This window comes from Ornithorhynchus anatinus, chromosome 11 (assembly GCF_004115215.2).
Source record: "Ornithorhynchus anatinus isolate Pmale09 chromosome 11, mOrnAna1.pri.v4, whole genome shotgun sequence".
Taxonomy (NCBI): domain Eukaryota; kingdom Metazoa; phylum Chordata; class Mammalia; order Monotremata; family Ornithorhynchidae; genus Ornithorhynchus; species Ornithorhynchus anatinus.
The window spans coordinates 35,744,659-35,770,262 of record NC_041738.1 but is presented as its reverse complement, the minus strand read 5'-3'; the positions used below and the strand labels follow the sequence as shown (position 1 = coordinate 35,770,262).

The 25,604-nt window shown below is 47.0% G+C and overlaps 1 protein-coding gene across 9 annotated transcripts in view; it reads right to left on the bottom strand.

Moving 5' to 3' along the window:
* HYDIN (HYDIN axonemal central pair apparatus protein) overlaps positions 1 to 25,604 on the bottom strand; it is a 335,154-nt gene that overhangs the window by 75,537 nt on the left and 234,013 nt on the right. For 8 of the 9 annotated variants that reach the window (XR_005660565.1, XM_029074826.1, XM_039913571.1 and 5 more), the window contains 12 exons: positions 25,354 to 25,484; positions 24,674 to 24,807; positions 22,288 to 22,424; positions 21,920 to 22,047; positions 21,334 to 21,525; positions 19,491 to 19,640; positions 17,651 to 17,890; positions 16,247 to 16,436; positions 8,415 to 8,582; positions 6,083 to 6,259; positions 4,326 to 4,499; positions 1,906 to 2,153 (listed from right to left, as the gene is read on the bottom strand). Coding sequence is in view for 8 of the 9 variants with exons in the window: in XM_029074826.1 (XP_028930659.1) it covers positions 1,906 to 2,153; positions 4,326 to 4,499; positions 6,083 to 6,259; positions 8,415 to 8,582; positions 16,247 to 16,436; positions 17,651 to 17,890; positions 19,491 to 19,640; positions 21,334 to 21,525; positions 21,920 to 22,047; positions 22,288 to 22,424; positions 24,674 to 24,807; positions 25,354 to 25,484 (2,069 nt within the window). In the remaining variant the exon portion in view is untranslated. The remainder of the gene's footprint in view (positions 1 to 1,905; positions 2,154 to 4,325; positions 4,500 to 6,082; positions 6,260 to 8,414; positions 8,583 to 16,246; positions 16,437 to 17,650; positions 17,891 to 19,490; positions 19,641 to 21,333; positions 21,526 to 21,919; positions 22,048 to 22,287; positions 22,425 to 24,673; positions 24,808 to 25,353; positions 25,485 to 25,604) is intronic. The other variant, XM_029074828.2, reaches the window with a different exon arrangement.

The window sequence follows — 25,604 nt, the reverse complement described above, 5'->3', positions numbered from 1 at the left end:
CATCCGACAGATGAGGAAACTGAAGCCCAGAGATGTTCCGTGAGTTACCCCAAGTCTCACAATAAGTCAGTAGCAAAACCGTGACGAGACTGTAGCTTGTCTGATTCCCAGACCTCTACATTTTTACGTCTACTATAATTTCCAAAGCATCTAATGCAGTGCTCTGCTCACAAGAGTCGTTCAAAAAACACTGATGAGGATGAGGACTGGAAGAAAAAAATGTTCTTCTGCTTCCTCATCTGCAGAACAGGAATAAAGATGCTCACTTCTTTGTGCCTCAGTTACCTCACCTGGAAAATGGGGATTAAAACTACGAGCCCCATGTGGGACGGGGACCGTGTCCAACCTGATTAGCTTGTATCTACCCCAGGGCTTAGAACAGTGCTGGTCACAAAGTAAGCCCTTAACAAATGCCATCGTCATCATCAATCAATCAGTCAGTGGTATGTATTGAGCATATACTGTGTGCAGAACACTGTATTGTATTAAGCGCTTGGTAAAATAGAATCAATCCTTATCTCCCAGCATTTTATAATTTAGAGACAGACATTAAAATAAATCACAGGGAGAGGGATCAGAGTATAAGCCTTATACTTAAGTTCTATAGGGGTTGGGTTTAGTATTCAAATGGTCAGAAACTATTCATTCATTCAATAGTATTTACTGAGCGCTCCCTATGTGCAGAGCACTGTACTAAGCGCTTGGAATGAACAAGTCGGCAACGGATAGAGACGGTCCCTGCCGTTTGACGGGCTTACGGTCTAATCGGGGGAGACGGACAGAGGAGAACGATGGCGATAAATAGAGTCGAGGGGAAGAACATCTCGTAAAAACCGATGGCAACTAAATAGAATCGAGGCGATGTACATTTCATTAACAAAATAAATAGGGTAATGGAAATATATACAGTTGAGGTGCGTAGGAGACGCAGAAGGGAAGGAGATCAGGGTGGGGAAAGGCCTACAGAAGAAGAATGAATAAGAGGGGCCAAGAGCTCTTGATTTGTTTCTCTACATTCCAGTAGGAATAATAGTATTTACTAAGTGCTGACTAGGTCCAGAGCACTGTACTAACGATCATTTTAATAGGAACTGTGGTATTTGTTAAGCGTTCACTATGTGTCAGGCAATGTACTCAACACTGGGATAGATACAGGTCCTACATGTATGTAGGTCCTACCTGGGGCTCACAGTCCAAGTAATAATAATAATAATGATGTTGGTATTTGTTAAGCGCTTACTATATGCACAGCACTGTTCTAAGCGCTGGGGGGGGGGATACAAGGGGATGAGGTTGTCCCCCATGGGGCTCACAGTCTTCATCCCCATTTTACAGATGAGGTCACTGAGGCCCAGAGAAGTTAAGTGACTTGCCCAAAGTCACACAGCTGGCAAGTGGCGGGGCTGGGATTAGAACCCATGACCTCTGACTCCCAAGACCGGGCTCTTTCCACTGAGCCACGCTGCTTCTCTTAAGTAGGAGGGAGAATAATCAAGCAACGGTATTTACTGAGCGCTTACTGTGTGCTGAGAACTGTACTAAGCTCTTGGGTGAATACAATACAAGGGAGTTAGCAGGCACCGGCCCTGCCCATAACGAGCTTACGGTCTACGGGGAACAAGTCCCGATATACCCATTTGGCAGAGGAGGGAACCGAGGCACAGGCGATTGAAGTGACTTGCTCAAGGCCACCCAGCAGGTTAAGCGGCGGAGCCGGGATTAGACTCCAAGTCTTCTGACTCCCAGGTCCGTGCTCTTTTTCCACTAGGCCTTGCCGCTTCTCTACGAAGCACGGGGATAGAGTACACAGGCGGGCAGGAGCAGGAGCGTCGGTGGTGTTTACTGAAGGCTCCCTGGGGGACAGGACCGTACTAAGCGCTTGGGAGGTCACAGCCGCACGTTTACCAGCGATCCCGTAGCGTCGGATTGATGCTGCTGATGTTGCGCCTTCTGTGACTGGGAAACGTGGCCCTCTGATTTTCCCTTCCCCGCCAGCACGCTTCCCCGCATGCCTCTGGAAGTGGCAGACTGGGGGATAGTTTTGATCTCGGACGATAACAGCGTCCCTTCTGAGGTATGTTTGGCCAGGGCCTCGGTGCTCAGTCTTGTCACCCCAACGGGGGTCTGTAACAAATTGGTGTCCGGAAGCTGGCCTGCAGACCGAAAGAGAATAATAAGAATAATAATGTTGGTATTTGTTAAGCGCTTACTATGTGCAGAGCACTGTTCTAAGCGCTGGGGTAGATACAGGGGAATGAGGCTGTCCCACGTGAGGTTCACAGTCTTCATCCCCATTTTACAGATGAGGGAACTGAGGCACAGAGAAGTGAAGTGACTTGCCCACAGACACACAGCTGACAAGGGGCAGAGTCGGGATATTCATGAAGAGTGCCTTGAATGAAAGAATATAACAGTTTGGGGGAGAACCTGAAGGCAATTCACGTCATTCTTTCCGAATCTGAAAAACCTGGGGAAACTAAGGCCCAGAAACAAGCCTCAAGTCAGGGCATGTCTGACTTCTACCTCCAATGTACTTTCCCAGGCCCTTAGTACAGTGTTTTGCGCATAGTAGGTGGAAAGAGCTCAGGCTTGGGGAGTCAGAAATCCTGGGTTCTAAACCCAGCTCTGCCACTTACCGGCTGTGTGACCTTGGTTAAGTCACTTAACTTCTCTGTGCCTCAATTTCCTCAACTGCAAAACGGGGATTTCAAACTTGATCCCCTTCCTTCTTAGACTGTGAGCCTCACAAAGGGCAGGGACTGTGTCCATCCAGATTAACTTGTAATAATAATAATAGTAATAATGTTGGTATTTGTTAAGCATTTACTATGTGCAGAGCACTGTTCTAAGCGCTGGGGGAGATACAGGGGAATCAGGTCGTCCCTCATGAGCCTCAGAGTCTTCATCCCCATTTTACAGATGAGGGAATTGAGGCACAGAGAAGTGAAGTGACTTGCCCACAGTCACACAGCTGACAAGTGGCGGAGCCGGGATTAGAACCCATGACCTCTGACTCCCGAGCCCGGGCTCTTCCCACTGAGCCATGCTGCTTCTCATAACTACTCCAGTGCTTAGAACAGTGTTTGACACATAAGTGTTTAACAGATATAATGATAATAATAATAACAACAGAGAAGCAGCGTGGCTCAGTGGAAAGAGCACGGGCTTGGGAGTCAGGGCTCATGAGTTCGAATCCCGGCTCTGCCACTTGTCGGCTGTGTGACTGTGGGCAAGTCACTTCACTTCTCTGTGCCTCAGTTCCCTCATCTGTAAAATGGGGATTAAGACTGTGAGCCCCACGTGGGACAACCTGATTCCCCTATGTCTACCCCAGTGCTTAGAACAGTGCTTGGCACATAGTAAGCGCTTAACAAATACCAACATTATTATTATTATTATTATTATTAACTGGCTCCTTGTTCCATTCCCTGGACTCCAGTGACCCTCGGTTACAGTGGAAGTTCATAAAAAGAGACATGGAGGTTCAGGTAAAGAGAGAAGCAGTGTGACACAGTGGAAAGAGCACGGGCTTGGGAGTCAGAAGACCTGGGTTCTAGTCCTGGCTCTGCCACTTGTCTTCTGTGTGACCTTGGGCCAGTCACTTAATTTCTCTGTACCCCAGTGATCTCATCTGCAAAATGGGGATTACGGCAGTAAATCCCAGGCGGGACACGGACTATGTCCAACCTGATTAGCTTGTATCTACCTCAGTGCTTCGTACGGTGTCTGGCATGTAGTGAGTGCTTAACACATACCACTGGAAGAAAAAGTTACTTGACTTCTCTGAGCTTCAGTTACCTCATCTGTAAAATGGGGTTCAAGACCGTGAGCCCCACGTGGGTCACGGACTGGGTCCAACGTTATTAGGTCGTAGCTACCCCGGCACTTAGAACGGTGCCTGGCGTAGAGTAGGAGCTTAACAAATATACCAGCGAAGCAGCGTGACTCAGCGGAAAGAGCCCGGCCTTGGGAGTCAGAGGTCATGGGTTCGAATCCCGACTCTGCCACTTGTCAGCTGTGTGACTGTGGGCAAGTCCCTTAACTTCTCTGTGCCTCCGTTACCTCATCTGGAAAATGGGGATGACGACTGTGAGCCTCACGTGGGACATCCTGATCACCCTGTATCTCCCCCAGAGCTTATAACAGTGCTCTGCACATAGTAAGCGCTTAACAAATACCAACATTATTATTATTATTATCATTACTATTACGTTAAAAAAAAAAGACATCAACTCTTGGGAGGACATGGCAGTGGGAATGGTGACACCGCCTTGCTAAAGGAGATAAGGTTCTTTGATAGTTTTCGAGAAAGGATTCACTCTTACCATTTTCCTCAGTCTCCCGCTGGCTCTGCTCCACGGCGGCTCTCACACAGAGTTCCCGGGCCCGGAGCCCCGAGTTGCTGGTTCCATCTGAGATGGCTTCTAAGACGACCGAATCTATAGTTACGCAGGCAGCCGAGTACTTCTTTGCGAGGGTCACAGCAGCCATGGTCTTTCCTACAAGAGGGGGAAAAAAGGGGGCTGAGTCAGATGCCTTATCTCACGTATCCTTTTGCATGGAGTCTGGTCTTTCTAGACTGATTTGGTCCCATATCAAAAGGATCCCTTGATTTTTTTTTAATGGTATTTGTGGCCACTCTGTGCCCAACACTAGGGTAGAGGCAAGTTTGAGGAAACTGAGGCCCAGAGAAATGAAGTGACTTGCCCAAGGTCACACAGCAAACAATTGGCAGAGTCAAAATTAGAACCCAGGTCCTCTGACTCCCTGGTCTGTGCTCTTTCCGCTAAGGCCGTACTGCTTCTCTCGAAGGGTCATCCCTATCCTTGGTTTACAGCCGTAGCTGCATACTCAGACTCCTGTTAGTGAGATGAAAACAGTATTTTTCATATGTTCAAGGTATGATAATAATAATAATAATAATGTTGGTATTTGTTAAACGCTTACTATGTGCAGAGCACTGTTCTAAGCGCTGGGGTAGATACAGGGTAATCAGGTTTTCCCACGTGAGGCTCACAGTTGATCCCCATTTTACAAATGAGGTAACTGAGGCACAGAGAAGTTAAGTGACTCGCCCACAGTCACACAGCTGACGAGTGGCAGAGCCGGGAGTCGAACCCATGACCTCTGACTCCGAAGCCCAGGCTCTTTCCACTGGATCACGCTTTATTATTCTCTGAAATAAGCAAGCTCTCTCCCACCATCACGCCGTCACTCACCCCATGCCCCTTCCTTCAAAACCCTCTTCAAAAGCCACTTTCTATATGGAACCTTCCCTGAATAAATAAGGCACACAGTCCACTATAAGTATTCCCTCCTTACAGTGCGATAACAGGTTGGACAGGGATTGTGTTCAATCGGCTTTTATTGTATCTACCCCAGCGCTTAGTATAGTGTTTGGCAGACTGTAAGCGCTTAACAAATACCCCGATCATCTACAATTATAAATACCCATAAAACTCTGTATGCACTTCTTGCTGAATATTTGTCTCTCCCTATCTCCCCATTAGTTTGTAAGCTCTTGGAGGGCAAAAATCCATCTCATAAATCCCCTCAGCATTTAGTATAATGTTTTGCTTAAAAATGTCTACTGCCATCTGGCAGTTTTAAGTAAGTCAGGATTACCTAATTACCACCCTCTTCTCCACACGGGTTCCAGTTTTGTTCAGAGTCATTTATTCGCTTTATATCCACGGCATGTAACGGCTAAATTGGCAGGTCGCATAAATGTGACCTTTAGCACCTGTTGCTTGTCAGAGGGGAGGAAATAAAAGTAGATAGAGCACAGGCCCGGGAGTCAGAAGGACCTTGGTTCTCATCCCAGCTGTGCCACTTGTCTGCTGTATGACCTTGGGCAAGTCACTTCACTTCTCTGTGCCTCAGTTACCCCATCTGTAAAAATGGGGATTGAGACAGTGAGGTCCGAGTGGGACACGGAGTGTGTCCAAGCTGTTTATTTTGTGTTCATCCCAGAGCTTAGTACAATGCCCGACGCATAGTAAGCGCTCAACAAATACCATAAAAAAGGAATCGTTCTTCTGAATCCCCTTTTTCCCATTCCCCAAAGGAATTCATTTCATACCTGACAGAGGTGCCCCGTGCACTATAAGAGCAATGCCTCGGCGGTTCCTGGCAGCCCGGCCTTCAGAAGAAATATCAATGCCCAGGTGGCGGGCCACAGCCTTGCTGACAGGGTTACTCTCTAGTTCTCCCACTTCCTCCACACAGTGGCTGTCTATGCTTTGCTTCTTTTCGGAGGCTGAGAAACAAAAGGTTACAAGGAATTGGTGAGTTCAAGAAATCGCTCCTGATGCCTGTGCATTTCATCTGCTGGGCGAGACCTTCCTCAGCGATCCGGTGTAGGAATGATGGAGATAAAGGGATGGAAACAGCGATGCTCTATATTTTTCAGGCGATCGGTGGTACTTATTGAGTGTGTACTATGTGCGGAGCACTGTACGAAGCTCTTGGGAGAACACAATAGAGGAGGAAGGCACGATCCTTGCCCGCAAGGAGCTTACAGTCTAATCGGGGAGACTGGCATTAAAATAAATCACAGGTAGGGGAAGCCACAGCGTATAAGAAAATGTACTTAAGTGCCGTGAGGGAGAGGAAGAGGTAGGGAAGGGAGTACTAAAGGGCTTAGGGGATATGGACTTAAGTTCATAGGTGATGCAGAAGGGAAGGAAAATAAAGTGGGGAGATGAGAGATTAGTCAGGGAAGGCTTCCTGGGGGAGATATATCTTAACGCTTTTCACTATCTTCGTCAAATGTCGTCAGATCGTCTCCGACCCGTAGCGACTCCACAGACACACCCTCTTCAGAACGTCTCAGCTTTCATCTTAAGGTCATTCTGGTATGTGTAACTGTAGAGTTTTTCACTAGAGAGTCACTTAAATCACTACTTTCACTGGGAAGGGCTTGAAGGAATTCACTTGCCAAGACCAAACAGGTGTTAGAGCTCAGAGATTCAATCCCAACTAAATGTTACCAATACTGAACCCTTTTTAACGTCTACCTCATGATCTAAAGCATAGGACAGTCACTCCAAACATGTAAATCCACATTCTATTTAACGGACTTTCTAAAATTCTGCCATTTCTGCCATTTCTAACAGGGATCTCTTGCCTTCTCCTTCCAGTAAGATGATTATAGCCACTCTCTCCTTCTGACCAACTGCAGCCATTTTTTGAGCGGGGAAACAGATCAGACAGCACTATCAGAGAGATCCATTTGGAATAAGAAAGAGTGTGATCCTAAAACAGCATAGCCTAGTCGGTGGAGTGGGGGCCTGGGACTCAGAAGGACCTGGATTCTAATCCCAGATCTGCCACTTCTCTTCTCCCAATTGCTTGCTGTGTGCAAGTCATTTAACTTCTCTGTGCCTCAGTTACCTCGTCTGAAAATAGGGATTAAGACAGTGAGACTCATGTGGGACAGGGACTGTGTCCAACCTGATTAGCTAGTTTCTACCCTAGAGTTTAGTGCACTGCGTGCCATATTGTAAGAGCTTAACAAATACCCAAAAATAAAAAGACTGAAAACCCAGTAGCGTTTTGTAACAGTGATCTACCAAAACGCAAACATTTATGCGATTGAATCCCAGTTCTTTCCGTGACCCGAAGCTCTCTCTGGCGCATGTTTCCCCGACATTTGAGCTAAGAATACACATTAAAGCTAAGATCACTGACTTATCTGACAGAGGCTTTGCCCGACATGACCATATTTTCTACTACCTGGGCTAGGCAAAGGATGAATTGACATTCCTGGCAAACTGTGCTATTCACAACCACATAATACTGTACTGATCCCAAGCTAAGAGCTATAAATGGAAGGGGGTGCTAGCATAGGAACTCCTCATTAGCTTCTTGTGATTGATTGATGAACCAAGCGAATATATGAGGCTGCACATTTGACAATCTCCTTTGAAGGTTTCGGCTGTGACACGAGTTTTTGCAGCTCTCCTGCACTTTTAAAGGTTTCCTCCTCCTGCCGGCCCCCAGATTGCTGCAGCTAATGTGATTGTTGAAGATGACGGAGGAGAGAGTTCGGCGGACCGGAGAGCACTTGAAGGATTAATCGCAGTGGTCAGAGAACGTGTCCACCAACTCTGTTATACCATAATCTCCCAAGAGCTTAGCCATGCTCTGCTCACAGTAAGCGCTCAATAAAACCAACTGATTGACTGATTCATCTGGAAAAATCCCCCTTAATACTGCAGAACACGTCAGCTTGGAACCGATGTTTTGGTGGCTGACGGAATCTCATTCTATGTCAATTAATTTACACCCCAAAAAATGTTATTTCCAAAACGCTAGCTTACGTTTGTCAAGTTACGGCCTTAGAGTATATCAGCAGGAGAATTAGCTTAGGGTGAGAGCTAGGGCTGATGCATTAAGAGTGATTGGGTTACCTGGTAACAATCCTCGGTCCAGGTTTCCATTTTCTTCTTCTTCCTCCGCTTCGAGTTTCACATAGATTGTGGTCAGGTGGTTTTCTTCAGAGTTGGAGGCAGCTGTCGCTGTCACAGCAAGAGAGGTCCGCTTTGATATCTGATCGAAGGAGGATAATTCTTCTTCCTCTGCTCAGTGGAAAAGAGGAGCCAAAAAAAAGTAGGGTGAGTGGAAACAAAGCATCATCCAGTGCCTTAAAACAAAATGAAGGAAACTAGCGTGGCTCAGTGGAGAGAGCCCGGGCTTGGGAGTCAGAGGTCATGGGTTTGAATCCTGGCTCCGCCACTTGTCAGCTGTGTGACTGCGGGCAAGTCACTTCACTTCTCTGGGCCTCAGTGACCTCATCTGTAAAATGGGCATTAAGACAGTGAGCCTCACTTAGGACAACCTGATTACCCTGTATTTACCCCAGCGTTCAGAACAGTGCTCTGCACATAGTAAGCACTTAACAAATACCAACATTATTATTATAAGCTCCGATTTTTTAATGACATGTTACTTACTGTCGAGCTCTTTTCTAAGCACTGGGGCAGATACAAATTTATCAGGGTGGACACCGTCTCTGTCCCATGTGGGACTTCCAATCTAAATTGGAGGGAGAAGGATTTCATCCTCAATTTACAGTTTGGGTAACTGAGGCACAGAGAAGATAAGTCACTGGCCCGATTTGTATGGTAACCAACTGGCAAAGCTGGAATTAGAACCCAAGTCCTCTGACTCCCAGGCCTGTGCTGTTTCCGCGAGGTCATGCTGCTTCTTTTACACTGTTTTCCCCAAAGTCTTTTTGGCGTTGAAAATCTAGCTGAGGGCACCACCCTTCATCTAATTTTTTACAAGACAAGGAAAACAAGACCGTATTTATTTATCCTGCATTTTGAAGGCGTAAATTCAGGTACGTGGGGATGGGGGGTGGGGGTGAGGGGTGGGGCAAAGCTGTCACAAACCAATGGAGTAGTGATCTGGGATTTGCATTTTATACCCTATGAAATCATCATCATTCATTCAGTCATCACCAATAGGATCTGCTGAGCTCTTCCTAGGGGGAAAGTCCACTATGAGACGCTTAAGGAATTCATCAAAGAAATAAAGACCAGGTCCTGGAGGATCGGGAGAGGTATATTATTTAGGGGATCTGTGCCTCCTTGGAAAGGATGGGAAAATTAAGAAAGGTGAGGTGAATAAAGAGAACCGAGGCCTGAACGGCGGAAATATAGAGCAATACTATTGTAGAAAACACACAGGGGATTTGAAATCAGTACTATTAGCTTAGAGCACGTGGTCTGCACTGGATTATGTGAAGGAAAAACTGGTGTCATAAAGCTGACTGTGTTTGGAGCATTAGTTCAAGGCAGAGGAACAGGCTGAGGGTAGATTTTCCTCAGAAGATCAATGACGAAAAGGGCAATGGAAAACTGAAAGAGGCTTATAACACGTGATCCGGGGCTGCGAGGCACATGATCGGGGCCTGGGGAGCAGATGACTGGCACGTGCTCCCCAGGCCCCGATCATGTGCTCCCCAGGCCCTCATCTAGAACCTCACGAGTCTAGAACCTCAGTGATCTAAAATCTCACGCGTCTAGAACATCTAGAGCCCCTGGGTGCGAGAGGAGCCTAGAGGTCTCAGCTCGCTGGAGCCCATGGGTGCCGGAGCCGCCTGGGGAACCTAGAGCCTCTGGGAGCTGGAGTCTAGAGCCCCAGGTACCCAGAGTCTCAATGATCTAGAACCTCAGTGATCTGGACAGTGCCATGGGTACCGACTGGTATTTTTAAATGAGATGAAGCTGAGCAGATCACATTCAGTGTGTTTTTGACATCAGTGGCTTGGAGTAGAGCATAAAGGAAACCATTATACGATGCCTTCCTTTTCAGACCGTGACTCGATGAGTGCTACAGTTTTTCCACCCTAGGAGTTGCTTGATTTAGACTACAGACTGTAGTCTCCCGTGGGCAAGGGAACGTGCTACCAAGTGGGCTATGTTGTACTCTCCCAAGCCCTTAGCACCGTGCTCTGCCTCCAGTAAATGCTGAATAAATATGATTGATTTGAGTACAGGCAATTATTTGGTCCAAATTCTGTTTAGCACTCTGAAATAATGACCGAGAAGCAGTATGAGGTGGTGGGGAATCAGTGACCTTTAGCTGGGCTGGTAGCGTCCGTTGGTACCATGAATAGAGGAAGAGAGACATACTGTATTTCTCACTTGTATCTTTTCCCATATGGTTATTGTCTTATTTTATTCCTATCCGGGATCACTAGCATTAGAATCACTAATAAGGAAGCTGAAATGGAGATAGTTAGGAAAGGAACAGTACCCATTTATTAGTTGCACCAATCTTTAATCGAGCAATTTGCCCTTTATAATCAGCCCGGTGCTCTGCTCTCCCAGCTCTGGGAAACACAAAAGATTCTTGAGCTTCCACCACATGAAACTTGTTTCTTAAGCTAATTTGGCACCAAAATTTCCAAACTAGTGCAATTATATTAATTTTGCCATTGTGGAAAGATATCGCTGATCAGCCAAAAAATCAATTATTTTTTTTTTTACATTGGTAGAAAATAAAACATTATTTTGGTTAGAAAAAAATTATTAGAAAAGAATGACTTTAGATTTCCTTCAGACTAAGTTCTTCCTCTGGGCTCCTCTGGCACCCGGGGGTTCTGGGTGTTCTAGACTCGTGAGGTTCTAGATCACGTGCGCCCCATGCCCCGATAATAATAATAATGTTGGTATTTGTTAAGCGCTTACTATGTGCCGAGCACTGTTCTAAGCGCTGGGGTAGACATAGGGGAATCAGGTTGTCCCACGTGGGGCTCACAGTCTTAATCCCCATTTTACAGATGAGATAACTGAGGCACAGAGAAGTTAAGTGACTTGCCCAAAGTCACCCAGCTGACAAGTGGCTGAGCTGGGATTCGAACTCATGACCTCTGACTCCAAAGCCCGTGCTCTTTCCACTGAGCCACGCTGCTTCCCGATCATGTGCCAGTCACGTGCGCCCCAGGCCCCGGTCACATTCTAGAGTGTGGGGCTCTAGACTCCAGCTCCCAGAGGCTCTAGGTTCCCCAAGCGGCTCTGGCACCCATGGGCTCCAGTGACCCAAGAACTCTGGGCTCCTCTGGCACCCGGGGGTTCTGGGTGTTCTAGACTCGTGAGGTTCTAGATCACGTGCGCCCCAGGCCCCGGTCACGTGCTGGTCACTTGCTCCCCAGGCCCTGATCTAGAACCTCACGAGTCTAGAACATCCAGAGCCCCTGGGTGCGAGAGGAGCCTAGAGGTCTCGGGTCACTGCAGCTCATGGGTGCCGGAGCCGCCTGGGGAACCTAGAGCCTTGGAGGCGCCAGAGCCCCCGATGTCAGAGCTGCCCGGGGAACCTAGAGCCTCTGGGAGCTGGGGTCTAGAGTCCCAGGTACCTAGAACCTCGATGATCTAGAAGCTCGCGAGTCTAGAATCTCGATGATCTAGAACCTTATGAATCTAGAACCTCAGCGATCTAAAACCTCACTAGAGCCCCGGGTGTAAGAGGAACCTAGAATTATTAGGGCACCAGAGCTCCCGGATGCCGGAGCTGCCTCGGGAACCCAGAGCATCGGAGCGCTGGGGCCCTGGATGCCGGAGCTGCCCGGGGAACCTAGAGCATCTGGGAACTGAAGTATAGAGCCCCAGGTACCCAGAGCCTCAGTAATCCAGAACCTTGCGTGTCTAGAACCTCAGTACTCTAGAACATCCAGAGGCCCCGGGTGCCAGAGGATCCCAGAGGTCTCGGGTCGCTGGAGCCCATGGGTGCCGGAGCCACCTGGGGAATCTAGAGAATTGGAGGCTCCGGAGCCCCCGGATGCCAGAGCTGCCCGGGGAACCCAGAACCTCTGGGAGCTGGAGTCTAGAGCCCCAGGTACCCAGAGCCTCAGTGACCTAGAACCTCACGAGTCTAGAACATCCAGAGCCCCCGGGGGCCAGAGGAACCTAGAAGTCTCGGGTCGCTGGAGCCCCCGGATGCCGGAGCTGCCCGGGGAACCCAGAGCCTCTGGGAGCTGGAGTCTAGAGCCCCAGGTACCCAGACCCTCAATGATCTAGAACCTTGCAAGTCTAGAACCTCAACGATCTAGACACTACGGGCGCGGGAGGAACCTAGAGACTCCAGGCTCTGGAGCCACCTCAGGAACTTCGAGACTCTGGGAGCTGGGGTGGGGACCTCAGGTACCTAGAGCCTCCGGAACCTAGAGCCTCCGGGTGCTGGAGTCGCCTCGGGAACCTAGAGCCTCTTGGAACCTAGGGCCTCCAGGAGCGAGGAGGAGAGAGGAAGCGGTAACACTCAAGAAACCAGAAACTCGGGAGCCCGGGACCTCGGGAGTCTGGAACCTCAGAAACCTAGAGCCCCAGTGACCGAGAACCTCAAGAATCTAGAGCTTCAGCGACTTAGAACCTCAGTGACATAGAACCTCAGGAGCCTAGAGCCCTCAGCAACCTAGACCCTCGGGAGTCCTCAATCTCATCTGTAAAATGGGGATGGAGGCTGTGAGACCCCCAAGGGACACTTACTGTGTCCAGTTCAATTGTATCCACCCCAGGGCTTAGCAGAGTGCCTGGCAAATACATTATTCTTCTTCTTCTTCTTATTATTATTCTTATTATAGTTAGGCTGTGAGCCCCATGTGGGACAGAGATTGTGACTGGCCTGATTAAGTTATATCTAGCCCAGTCTTTAGCACAGTGCTTGGCAGTACACAGTACACAGTACACAGTAAGCGCTTAACAAATCTCACAAATCTTAGTACTACAGCATTAGGAGGATGGGTCAGATCCAGCGGAGGACTCTGAATGTGACAAAAAGGCAATTCCGTCAAGAACAAACCGGCTCCAGGTCCAGGGCTGGATGGGCTAGGCAGGGCGTAAGGACAGCCCTGGTGAGCCGGTGAGGACCACTGAGGCCCCGTGGGGCTGTTATGGGTTGGAGTTCCCACAACTTCCTTGCTTCTGTTGCCACTCCGACTGGTTCTGAGCCAGGTAGCCACTGAGCCACGTAAGAGAGGGAGGAGGAGACCACTACCTTGGAAGCACAGGAACTTCCACTCTTCTGGCATCCTTCTCACTTACCTCCCTGTCAAGTGCTCGGACTGGGAATTCTAGAGTCAGTACAGTCCTGTGGGAGGACTCTCCTCCCCACAGTGACCTTTCCACTCGGGAACCTCTTGCTATAGGCCTCATCCCATGCTCCCGCCCCCTACTCTGCTCACCCCCAGCAGCTACAGGTAGGAGGAGACAGGAGAGTGGGAAGCAAAGAGGCTATTTTTCCTGTGCTCCTGGCACCACCCTGCACTGCGCTGACTGCTTCAGTCCTGCCTGAGTGAGTCTAGAACCTCAGTGATCGAGAACCTCGCGTGTCTAGAACCTCAGCGAACTAGAACTTCGGTGACCTAGAACCTCACGAGGCTAGAACCTCGGTGATGTAGAACCTCACGAGAATATCTGGAATATCTAGAGCCCCCGAGTGTGAGAAGAACCTAGACGTCTTAGGGCGCCGGAGCTCCTGGATGCCGGAGCTGCCCAGGGAACCTAGAGCCTTTTCCCATATGCTCTAGGTTCCCCAGGCGGCTCCGGCACCCACTGGCCCCAGCGACCCGAGACCTCTGGTCTCCTCTGGCACCGGGGGCTCTAGATGTTCGAGACTCGTGAGGTGTTAGATCACTGAGGTTCTAGATCACTGAGGTTCTAGATCACTGAGGCTCTGAGTACCTGGGGCTCTAGACTCCACCTCCCAGGTGCTCTAAGTTCCTCAGGCAGCTCCAGCACCCATGGGCTCCAGCGACCCTAGACCTCTAGGTTCCTCTCGCACCCAGGGGCTCTAGATGTTCTAGACTCGTGAGGTTCTAGATCACTGAGGCGCTAGGTACCTGGGGCTCTAGACTCCAGCTCGCAGAGCTCCCAAAGGCTCTAGGTTCCCTGGGCAGCTCCGACATCCGGGGGCTTCGGCCTTTCCAAGGCTCTAGATTCCCAGGCGGCTCCGGCAACCATGGGCTCCAGCGATCCGAGACCTCTGGGCTCCTCTCAAACCCAGGGGCTCTAGATGTTTTAGAGTCCTGAGGTTTTAGATCACTGAAGCTCTGGGTACCTGGGGCTCTAGACTCCAGCTCCCAGATGCTCTAGGTTCCCCGGCAGCTCCAGCACCCATGGGCTCCAGCCACCTGAGACCTCTGGGCTCCTCTGGCACCTGGGGGCTCTAGATGCTCTAGACTAGTGAGGTTCTAGATCACCTAGGTTCTAGATTACTGAGGCTCTGGGTACCTGGGGCTCTAGACTCCAGCTCCCAGAGGCTCTAGGTTCCCCAGAGGGCTCCGTCACCTGGGGGCTCCAGCGACCCGAGACTTCTGGGCTCCTCTGGCATCCGGGGGCTCCGGATATTCTAGACTCGTGGGGTTCTAAATCAGGGCCCCGATCACGTGCCGGTCACGTGCCCCCCAAGATGCGTTCCTGTCCACAAGCACTTAGTCTGGAGGGAATCTAAAGTCATTCTTTTCTAGTAATTTTTTTCTAACCAAAATAATGTTTTATTTTCTACCAATGTAAAAAAAAGTAATTGATTTTTTGGCTGATTAGCGATATCTTTCTACAATGGCAAAATTAATATAATTGCACTAATTTGGAAATTTTGGTGCCAAATTAGCTTAAGAAACAAGTTTCATGTGGTGGAAGCTCAAGAATCTTTTGTGTTTCCCAGAGCTGGCAGAGCAGAGCACCGGGCTGATTATAAAGGGCAAATTGCTCGATTAAAGATTGGTGCAACTAATAAATGGGTACTGTTCCTTTCCTAACTATCTCCATTTCAGCTTCCTTATTAGTGATTCTAATGCTAGTGATCCCGGATAGGAATAAAATAAGACAATAACCATATGGGAAAAGATACAAGTGAGAAATACAGTATGTCCTCTCTTCCTCTATTCATGGTACCAACGGACGCTACCAGCCCAGCTAAAGGTCACTGATTCGCCACCACCTCATATTGCTTCTCGGTCATTATTTCAGAGTGCTAAATAAAATTTGGACCAAATAATTGCCTGTACTCAAATCAATCATATTTATTCAGCATTTACTGGAGGCAGAGCACGGTGCTAAGGTCTTGGGAGAGCACAACATAACCCAGTTGGTAGACACGTTCCCTTGCCCACGGGGGCTTGCAGTCTTTAGGGACTAGAGTCTGTAGTCTAAATCAAGCAACTCCTAGGGTGGAAAAACTGTAGCACTCTTCGAGACACGGTCTGAAAAGGAAGGCATCGTATAATGGTTTCCTTTATGCTCTACTCCAAGCCACTGATGTCAAAAACACACTGAATGTGATCTGCTCAGCTTCATCTCATTTAAAACTACCAATCGGTACCCATGGCACTATCCAGATAGGTAAGCAGAGAATGCACTAAAATCTTCTGGATATAATGTAATAGGTAATTAGGGCATCTGGCAAGCACTTAATACCTGCCAAGCATTCATTCATTCATTCAATAGTATTTATTGAGCGCTTACTATGTGCAGACAACTGTACTAAGCGCTTGGAATGTACAAGCACTGAACTAAGTACTGGGGCAGATACAAGACAATCAGATTGGTCACAGTCTCTGTCTTACATGAGGCTAAATCCCTAAGTAGGAGGACATGAACAGTTTGGGATTTATCTTGGGAACACCTAGTTGTGCAGGATGAGAGGTCGGTGTCAGAATCTGGGACTCCGTAGCTGTGACCCTTAGCGTCCGGGAAAATGATAACGGGTAGGCCGCACATCAGCAGGGGAACATTTTCCTTACCCCTGTGAGTAGAATTCTCACCATTGTCTTGATTGAGAGACTCCAACATCTTGGCCTTTGCCTGCTGCTCTAAAAGCCTCTTCTGCTCCTCGTAATACTCTAGCACTTCCGGGGGCAGTCTCTCCCCGGGCCGGCGAGGGGGCAGCAGCAGGGTATTATAGGAGTCGTAGCCCTTCAGCTTGCGCAGAATCTAGCCCAAATGGGAACACGTGGGACATTAAGACACTGGATCTCCATAAAATCTCTTCCTGACACCCGCACTTCAATCTGAAAGCCCTTTCTTTCCGCTCTTCAGGGTCAGCTCCTTGTAAGCATCTGCACGCTCCACCTTCTTGTCCCTCAAAGACCTTTTTTCTAAAAAAGGTATTTTTGAAGAGCCAGTTATGTGCCAGGCACCGCACTAAGGATTGGGGTGGTACAAGTCAATCAGATTGGACGCAGCCCATCTCCCAGGTGGGGCTCACGATCGCAATTCCCATTTTACAGATGAGGGAACTGAGGCACAGAGAAGTGAACTGACTTGGGCAAGGTCACACGGCAGACAAATGGTGGAGCTGAGATTAGAACCCAGTCCTCTGACTCCCGGGATCGTGCTCTATCCACTAGGCCACGCTGCTTCTCTAAGGCCTTGAAGAAACCAATTTTCCTTTGTTTCTCTTATTCTACACCCCTCAAGGCTTCATGTTTTATGATAACAGTTATTTTAGAGCAATTATATAGTACCTTTAAGGATTAATTTGCGCAGACTCAGAATATTAGGGTCAAGCATAGTTAGGGGCCAAATCTCGTGCCTTTGAGGCATGAGTGCCTGAATTTCAACATTTAGATTCTGATCATTTATTAGTAAAAGCTTTACATGCCAACTGTATATGTGGAGAATGAGATATTCAAGGATCATTTTGAGTCTGATTTACCACTCCTTTAACAGGAACCCAATGGCATAAACAGGGCTACAACTCAGAATTCCAGGCTCTAAATGCGGGTAATTGTTTAGAGTCTAGTTCTGTCTGTGACGACGTAACATGTACCATATGGAATATATCACCATTTTTCATAAGCGTCTTGTGGGTTGTGTTGAGGCGGATTAATTTAAAGAGCTCTAGATCTGAGAGAAGAAAGGCATAGTCAACCTAAATGGTTTGAAATATAGCTGTGGCCTTATGACCAACTCTTCAGTCCACAAATGAAAATTCTCTGCTGTTTTTTAATCTTAAATCATTCTCACTGTTTTCTAGAGTTTTGGTGGCCTCAAATATTTAAGCCAATTCTGAGCTCCATAAATTCCCCTGATCCACGTGACCTATTTATCCTATTTATCCCTGGATGTGGCTTCCAGGTGGCCAGGGAGGGAGGAAAGTTGGATCAGACAAAACCACGATGAATTTGAGATTGTGCTCCTCTTACCTTCTCTTCTTCAATATACTGCTGGTCGAATTCAAGTGAGTAAAACTCAATGGGAAAGTTGCACGGATTCTTCACAACAACCTCTGCCTCATCGCCGATGCTGTATGGCATCAGAGGGCCCAACTCTAGCACGAAAGGGTTAAAATCCAGGCGCGGTTCTAAACCGTGGCCCTGAACCAACAGTGAGAGGCGTTGATTACTCTGGAAAATGTGAACCTCCAGATACTGGCTGTAGAATTTCTAGAGGGAGACAAAAAACTGTCAATAAATCCCCTTGACACTTAGTTCGCCTCTCTGTTTTGCAAAATCACAAAACTGTAGGTAGTGCCTACTTTTAAAAGGGATCAATTAAATTCCACAGAAAAGCTAATCAGGTTGGACACAGTGCATGCCCCATATAGGGCTCACAGTCTTAATCCCCATTTTACAGATGAGGTAACTGAGGCACAGAGAAGTTAAGTGACTTGCCTAAGGTCACGCAGTAGACAAGCGGCGGAGCAGGGATTAGAACCCTTTTGACTCCCAGGCCCGTGCTCTATCCAATAGGCCACGCAGTCTACATCTTACATCCAATATGTGTAACCAGATGCTAAAATCTGAAAACCTCTTCTACCTGTCTTCCTTCTTCTATGCTGCTAATGGAGTTTTTGAGTCCATAAAAGATATCCAGCACTGTAGAAGACTTCCAAATGAAGGTCCTATTGGTGGAAACTCTATTGCCCTAAAAAGCTTTTCCTAATTACAGGAAAAGTGTATCATGCAAATCCGAGTCTCAAGAAATGCCACTAGGTTAAAATAGTAGCTGTATTTCTCTAATTAGCTCAGGGCAGGATTTGTTCTGAAGAGAACACTACGATGTGAATGCTACCAGAGGACAATGAACCCCACTCCAAAGAATTAAGAGAGGAAAACTACAATGGGTCTCATCCGATCCACCTTCTGCTAGAGCAAGAGGGCTTCCAAAAACAGCAGACCCAACATTAATGCTTATTGTTAACTACTCCTATCACAGCTAGTAGGCTCCCTGATTTCAAGTTAAGCCCAGGGAGACTTTGATACTAGAACATTTTTTACCTCATAGAATTCAGTACAAATCCATTCACCTCTCCTCATTTTCATACTTTCCCCTCCGAAGGCCCTTACATTCTGTCTCTAACGGGCACCCATCTTTCGTTATCAGCTGGGAGCAGAGGTTAAAAGCCAGTATTACACAACCCCAGAAGAAAATCTTTAGAAAAAGGGCAGACAATCTCCTTTCCAGGATGCCTCAGTGCTGCAGGGCATCCAGTTCCTGCAGGGAGGGAGGGGTGTCAGCTCTAAAATGATATAGTTATCACTTCGCCGTTTGGTTACGTAGCCCCCGCAAGGGTAGCATTCAGGACTAAAGACGGGAGAAGAAACGGGAAGCAATTGACCAGAGAACTGAAGGAACTCTTGAAAGGGAAAGTATCTCTGGGGTCACAACAAGTACACTGTTACCTCTCTATGAGGTTTATCTTGAGAAGTAATTTCATCTCATTTATGCTGGACTTCAGAAAAGCCAGCCTACTAAAATGAATGAAAGCTTCATTTCTAATGCTGAGCTTATGGTTCTGAACTATTTACCTCAAATATAAAAAAATCCCACAGTCTCATTTTAACAGGCTACCCACTGATGTTGATGGGATTCTGAGTTCGATATTTGATTCGTTTCACCTCTGGGGCTGGAGAGGGCACGCGACTCTCCATTTGTTGACACACCCAGGGGCCCATCTTGCTGGCCAGAGAATAGTCTCAAGGTCTTAATGACTAATAGAATTGGAAATGTCTCACTCTTTAAGGAAGTAGAACCCATTCTTACCTCTTCCGCTGGCATGAATTTGACCTGCACATTGATTCGCTCTCCAGAATCAAGAATTCCAGAAGGTGGAATCATCTCAAAGATCCGTGACTTTGGCTTTAATTCAGCTCTGAACTTTCGCCGAAGGTACGCCGGAATATATTTTTTTTCCTGGGTTCGCAAAAATCACAGTTTGATCCATTTTAAGAGAGAATTTATCATCTTTTCCAAGATGACTAGACATTACTCGCTTGGCAATATTTAGAGATTTGCCAGAGAGAAACATACCACATCATTCTGCCTGCCGCAAATACCTGGAGTTGCCACTTGTTTCATAGCTCTGGGATTCCATGCTAGAAGCAAAAACTCTCCACAGTTGTCTTCAGGTCTCTCCAACTCACCCTAACTTACATATCTGCTTTCTTCACCTACTATTCCCCAACTCAGTCTCTTCTTTCCTCCCATGCTAGCCTTCTAACTGTATCTCTCTTGACTTTCCCATTTCCATTACCTCAGTCACACCGGCGTGGTACTCCTTCCTTTTCCCAAATTGGCATTCAAAGCCCACCTATAGACAAAAGCCCTCCTGAATGCCACCTCCTCGGACAAGCCTTCCCCAGTTAAGGCCAGAACCTCCAGCTGTATAAACCTATCAGTCGATTCTACCACTTACTTTATTTCTTCAAATCCAACCACAACACAGGCACACACACACATTCGGGTTGTAAATTCAATGATATATCCTAATTATTTTGTAGATATTTTCATATTCATTCATTCAATCGTGTGCACTGTGGTGAGCAAGAGTGACTCCATTTTGTAACGTAGAAGCCATTCCCCAAGAGACTGTTCTTTGACCCCGTGAGCAACAAGGTCAAAGGAGGAATCGGAGGAGAAACTGAATTGTTTGGCTGAGAAATTTGAGGAGGATTTGAATTGCTGAGGAGAAATGGAATTGTCTTGGAGAGGAGTTCTGAGGAGGAACTAAACCGCCCTGCTGCCAGGCAGGGGAAAAGACTGCCGGATGAGCCTGAGGGGTAGACGTCATCCCCCCGGGCTTCACCCGATAACAAGCGCAAGACAGCAGGCAATTGGAGCAGCGAATCAGGACCCCTAGCTGCAATCCCCGCGGAACAACTGATAAAAGGGGGAAAGAACTGGTTCCCTGGGCGCGGAAAAACCAACGAATAAATGCACTGAGAAACCTCCTATGGCCGCGGCCAAAACACCTAAGACTGGAATCAGGAGACATGCTGTGGGCAGCCGGTCTCCTTGAACTCCTCTTAAATAGAGCCATCTGTACGAACTGGGGGAAACCAGTCGGATGGGTAACTATATTTGTAGTAATTTCTGTGTGTGAGTGTGTGCCTGTGGTAGAATAGGCTTGGAATAATTAGACTAGGCTTGGAATAAAGTTTTCCGCTGTATACAGTGGTGGTTTGGTTTCACTTTGAAGATGTCAGTGAGTGCCTGACCCTGTAGGAGCTCCCAGATAATTAAGGCTGCCCAGGTGGGGAGGGGGATCTATGGATCTCATCCCAGGGACCAGGAATCTGGGGGAGGTGAATCTATGGATCTCAGTGACAGGGGCTCAGAAATCTGGATGAAGCGCATCCAAGGATCTCATCCCAGGGAAAGCTTTGAAGCCCTGGTCTTGGGTCCGATTTCAACTTGCAAATATCAATTCGCCCTCGCAAATATCATCTACCTACTAAGTCAAATTAACCTGTAGGGTTGGTTTTTTTTTAACGGGGAAGAATTTTATTTAAGCCTTCATTTAAAATTTGCAGTTATCTCCCTTGGGGTTCCTGAGAGGAAGGATACCAGAGAGAAGGAAAGAGGAAGAGATTCGTATCTGTTTTACCTTCTTTGCTTTCTTATTGGTGCCGACGTACCATTCACAAGTAACCGGCATTTGGTTGTGAAGTTGGATGGTTTCCATCTGACACTGCCCACACTGAGCTGTGGCAAATTCCAGTTTATTGCAAGACATGGTGAGAGAGGGGATGGTGACCTTGGCACGAAGGCTGATGTGAAATGTCGGCCCACCCACTACCTAGAGTAAATAAATAAGGGACAGCTTAGCATCCAGGCCTAGCCAAAAACTCTACACCCCCTCAAATTCGGAGACCAAATCCAAAGCGGCATGGCTCGAAGCGTAGTACAGCCTGCTAAAATGACTGAATCGAGAAGAGGGCTGCAGAGACTGTGGGTCGGTGGCTTTATATCCCACTAGAAAGGAGTTCTAATCTTGGATGAGTCACTAACAGATTGAGGGACTATCCCCACTTAATGCAACCGCCTTGTGCTTCCTTTTTCTTTTACTTAAAGGGCTACAGCAAATAAAGCTGCTAAGAGGAACAGTGAATGGCAGTGGTTGTCACCCAAAGATGCTACAAAAATGCTAATCCGGCACAAGATTTAATGTCCCAGTAATTCGACTGAATTACCTTGATAGGCAGAAGAACCTCTGTATATCCAACAGGAAGGTTGGCACTTTGGGGATCAAATTTCACTTCAAATGTTTCCATTTCGCAATACGGCAGGTTCTTCACCCTGTCCAACTCTGTACTGAAGCCTTGACCGAGACAGTAAGAAAAGGTCTTAGTCTTTTCATAGGAAAAAAAAGGAATGAGTGAGAATTGGCATCAGGTTCACGGTTTCTAATCCACTCTGCCAGCCAACTATTTCAGTCACAAAGCCACCTCTTCAATAGATTTTTCTGTCGGTCGAAGAGGTGGTGAAGTAGCAAACGGCAGGTTCGACGGAGGAGTTACTGGGGCTAGGATAAAAAGGGAAATATTCGTAGATCGGTTACCTGTGTCATGCAGGGCTCGCCTCACTGCCTGGAAGGACACAGGGAATTGGCTGGTGTTGGTGATCTTGACGACGTGGGTCAGGATGTTCCCAAGAATGATGTAGCCGAAATCCAGAATGTACTCGGGCAGCTGAGCTCTGAAAGTGTTAATGAGATCACTTCAATTCACCGCTATGGGTGTTTCCCCATTCTGAGAGCAGCGCTTTAAAAACCGTGAACGAGAAAGACTGCCTTTCAACTTCTCTCCTGTGGTAGTTGGATCCACTTCTACAGGGGGACTTGCGACTCAAGTGGTTCTGGAAAACGGGGTCGTACTTTGAAAAGTCACAGGTTGGATCCAGTTTTCTCAGAAGAATTAAGTAATGAATGGGTGATTGGTTCCTGAAACGCAGCATCCCTTCAGCCAACCCCATCAATCAATCGATCGCATTTAATGAGCATTGGCCTGGTACAGACCACTGAACTAAGCGCTTGGGAGAGTACGATGTGATAGAGTTGGTAGACACATTCTTTGCCCACAACAAATTTACAGTTTCAGCACCCAGTCCAGCTGAGAAAACTAGTCCTGAAGCAAATGTTCCCATCTTTTTCATTATTACTATTATAATTACTATTATTACTGACAATAATGATGATTGTGGCATTGTGGTAGAGAAGCAGCGTGGCTCAGTGGAAAGAGCCCGGGCTTGGGAGTGAGAGGTCATGGGTTCGAATCCCGGCTCTGCCGCTTGTCAGCTGGGTGACTGTGGGCAAGTCACTTCACTTCTCTGGGCCTCAGTTACCTCATCTGTCAAATGGGGATTAAGATTGTGAGCCTCACGTGGGACAACCTGATGATCCTATAACTACTCCAGCGCTTAGAACAGTGCTCTGCACATAGTAAGCACTTAACAAATACCAACATTATTATTATTATTTGTTAAATGTTTATTATTTGCTGTGAGCAGAGCTTGGGAGAGTACAACAGCACATAGAAACTTATTTACACCCGCCTTAGCACACATGCACATATGTCTCCTCCATTTATTTTTATTACTCTAGTTTTATATATTTTCAAGCTTTTCTCCCTCGAAAGAGTGTAAGTTGCCTATGGGCAGGGGCTATGTCACTAAATTCCTCACAGGTAGGGAATGAGTTACTTCTTTATTTTGTACTTCCCACGTGCCTAGAACAGTGTAATTCAGGAGGTGCTCAATAAATGATGTTTTACTACTACTATTACTGAATAAACATCAGGAACCTTATTTTTTATCAAAAGTATGCAGAACTGAATAGTCAGGTACAGAGGAGTAATAAAACTAAATTAATGTATTGAATTTAAATATTGAATTTGAGAGTTTCCACTGTTTGAAAACCAACTTTTACTTCATTGGAAGTAAAATGCAGCAGCTTGATCTAGTGGAAAGAGCACGGGCCTGGGAGTCAGAGGACCTGGCTCTAATCCTGGCTTTGCCACACGCCTGCTGGGTGACCCTACGCAAGTCATTTAACTTCTCTAGATATCAGTTTCCTCAACTGCAAAATGGGGATTCGATACCTGTTCTCCTACCTACTTACACAGTGAGCCCCATGTGGGACAGGGTCTGTGTCTGTTCTGATAAACTGGTATCTAGCCCAGAGCTTAGAACAGTGCTTGACACATAATGTGCGCTTCAGAAATCTAATGATAGAGATGATGATGATAATAATAATAATTTTCCTGTTGACTCTGCTTAGAGATCAGGTCACCACACCCTCAACATTTCAGCCTCCTGGCCTCTCCCATTCTGCCCCGCCTCTGTCCTTTTTAAAATTTCTCCCCTGTTCTAGCTGTTTAAATTACTTTCTCATTTCCCCACAGTTTCAGGGGCCCCCTCCCACCATCACACAGTAAGTGCTCAAGAAATACGACTGAATGAATGAATCACTGCCCACCAGAGCTAGTACTATTAAGGACCCTTGTGTAGAAAATTGAAACGAAAGTGTGTGAAGCTGAAATGTGGTGTAAATTTATAAAACATTTTAACTGCCATTTGTCTTCACGCAAAATGCCTTGAATTGAGAATTCCCTCTATCGGGAAATGGGTTGTTGATACCAATACTAATAGCTATCAAACAGTTGAGACTAGGAATAGTCTAGAGTTCTCTAATAATAATCCTTATCTGACTTAATATTAATTGCTTTCACCATCTGGCACTCTTTTTCGTAATTACTGGCTTTAAAGAAAAGTTGAAGACCATCTGTTTTAGCCTGATGATATTGGACATTTGGCAGGTGTGAGTTTGCTAATTTAATTCTCACCGAAGAAGTAATTAAATCTACATTTGGACTTGGTAGTCCCTCTTTAGGGCACTTCAGCTGATCTATTATTTAAAAAAATACATATACAATGGAAAGAGAACAGACTTGACGAGTTTTCGGCAAACTCGGTGGCTCTGGGGAGAGTTCTCTGTGGAATCCCGCAAGATCAGTTTCTGTTGCTCTAGGGCGTGCTCCTGGATGATCAGCCGTTCCACTTCCAAATGAAACAGAGCATCTAACTATGGGAAGTAGAGAAGAGAGAAAAATCAACCAAGTTTTTCCAGCGGATATCAATTGATCACAGTAGACACCCTTCATTCTGATGTCCTATAAACACCCTAATCGATTAAATTACATTGTTTAATTCACTGCTGCCCCAAAGGTTGCTGAAGATTGAGATACACAGGGTTCCCATAAACCTCCCCCTGAGCAGAATGAGGGGTGGGGATAACCCAAACCAACTTGGGTCTTAGGGACTTAGCCCAGGGCACCCCAAAACAGACGATGCATCCCGGGCTCACTGTCTAGACGTGTAAAGGAGCATACGACAGGCCCTTTACCTGATGGCAACGTGGCTGGTGGCTACTCTCCTGCAGCTCCACCTTCAAACCTTGACTGCACAATGTAGGAAATGTTGAGGGGTAGCTTTTCCCACTCCTCCTACTTGGCAGATAACTGACAGAGTATGGCTTCTGCAACTATCCTCCCTTCTGAAAGTTGTTTGGATAAGCTGTTTCCAATCTGCTCGGAGTAATTCAAAGAGCAGGGAAAGCCGCCGGCCTTACCACGGGAAAGGAATCTTCCACAGGTGCCTCTTCGGTCGCTGTATCTGGACCATTGGCTCCTTCATCCCTTCTCATATCTTGTTCCACTTTTCTTCTTGCCTTCCTTAGGATGGTTTCATATTTTTTATTTCCTTTCCAGGAATGGAGGAAGAGGGGGAGAAACAGAGTCAGGAGGACCATGAATTTGCCGAGACTAACAGCTCTTTGAGAGCAAGGATTGTATCTTCCACTGCAGTGCTCTGTAGTCTACG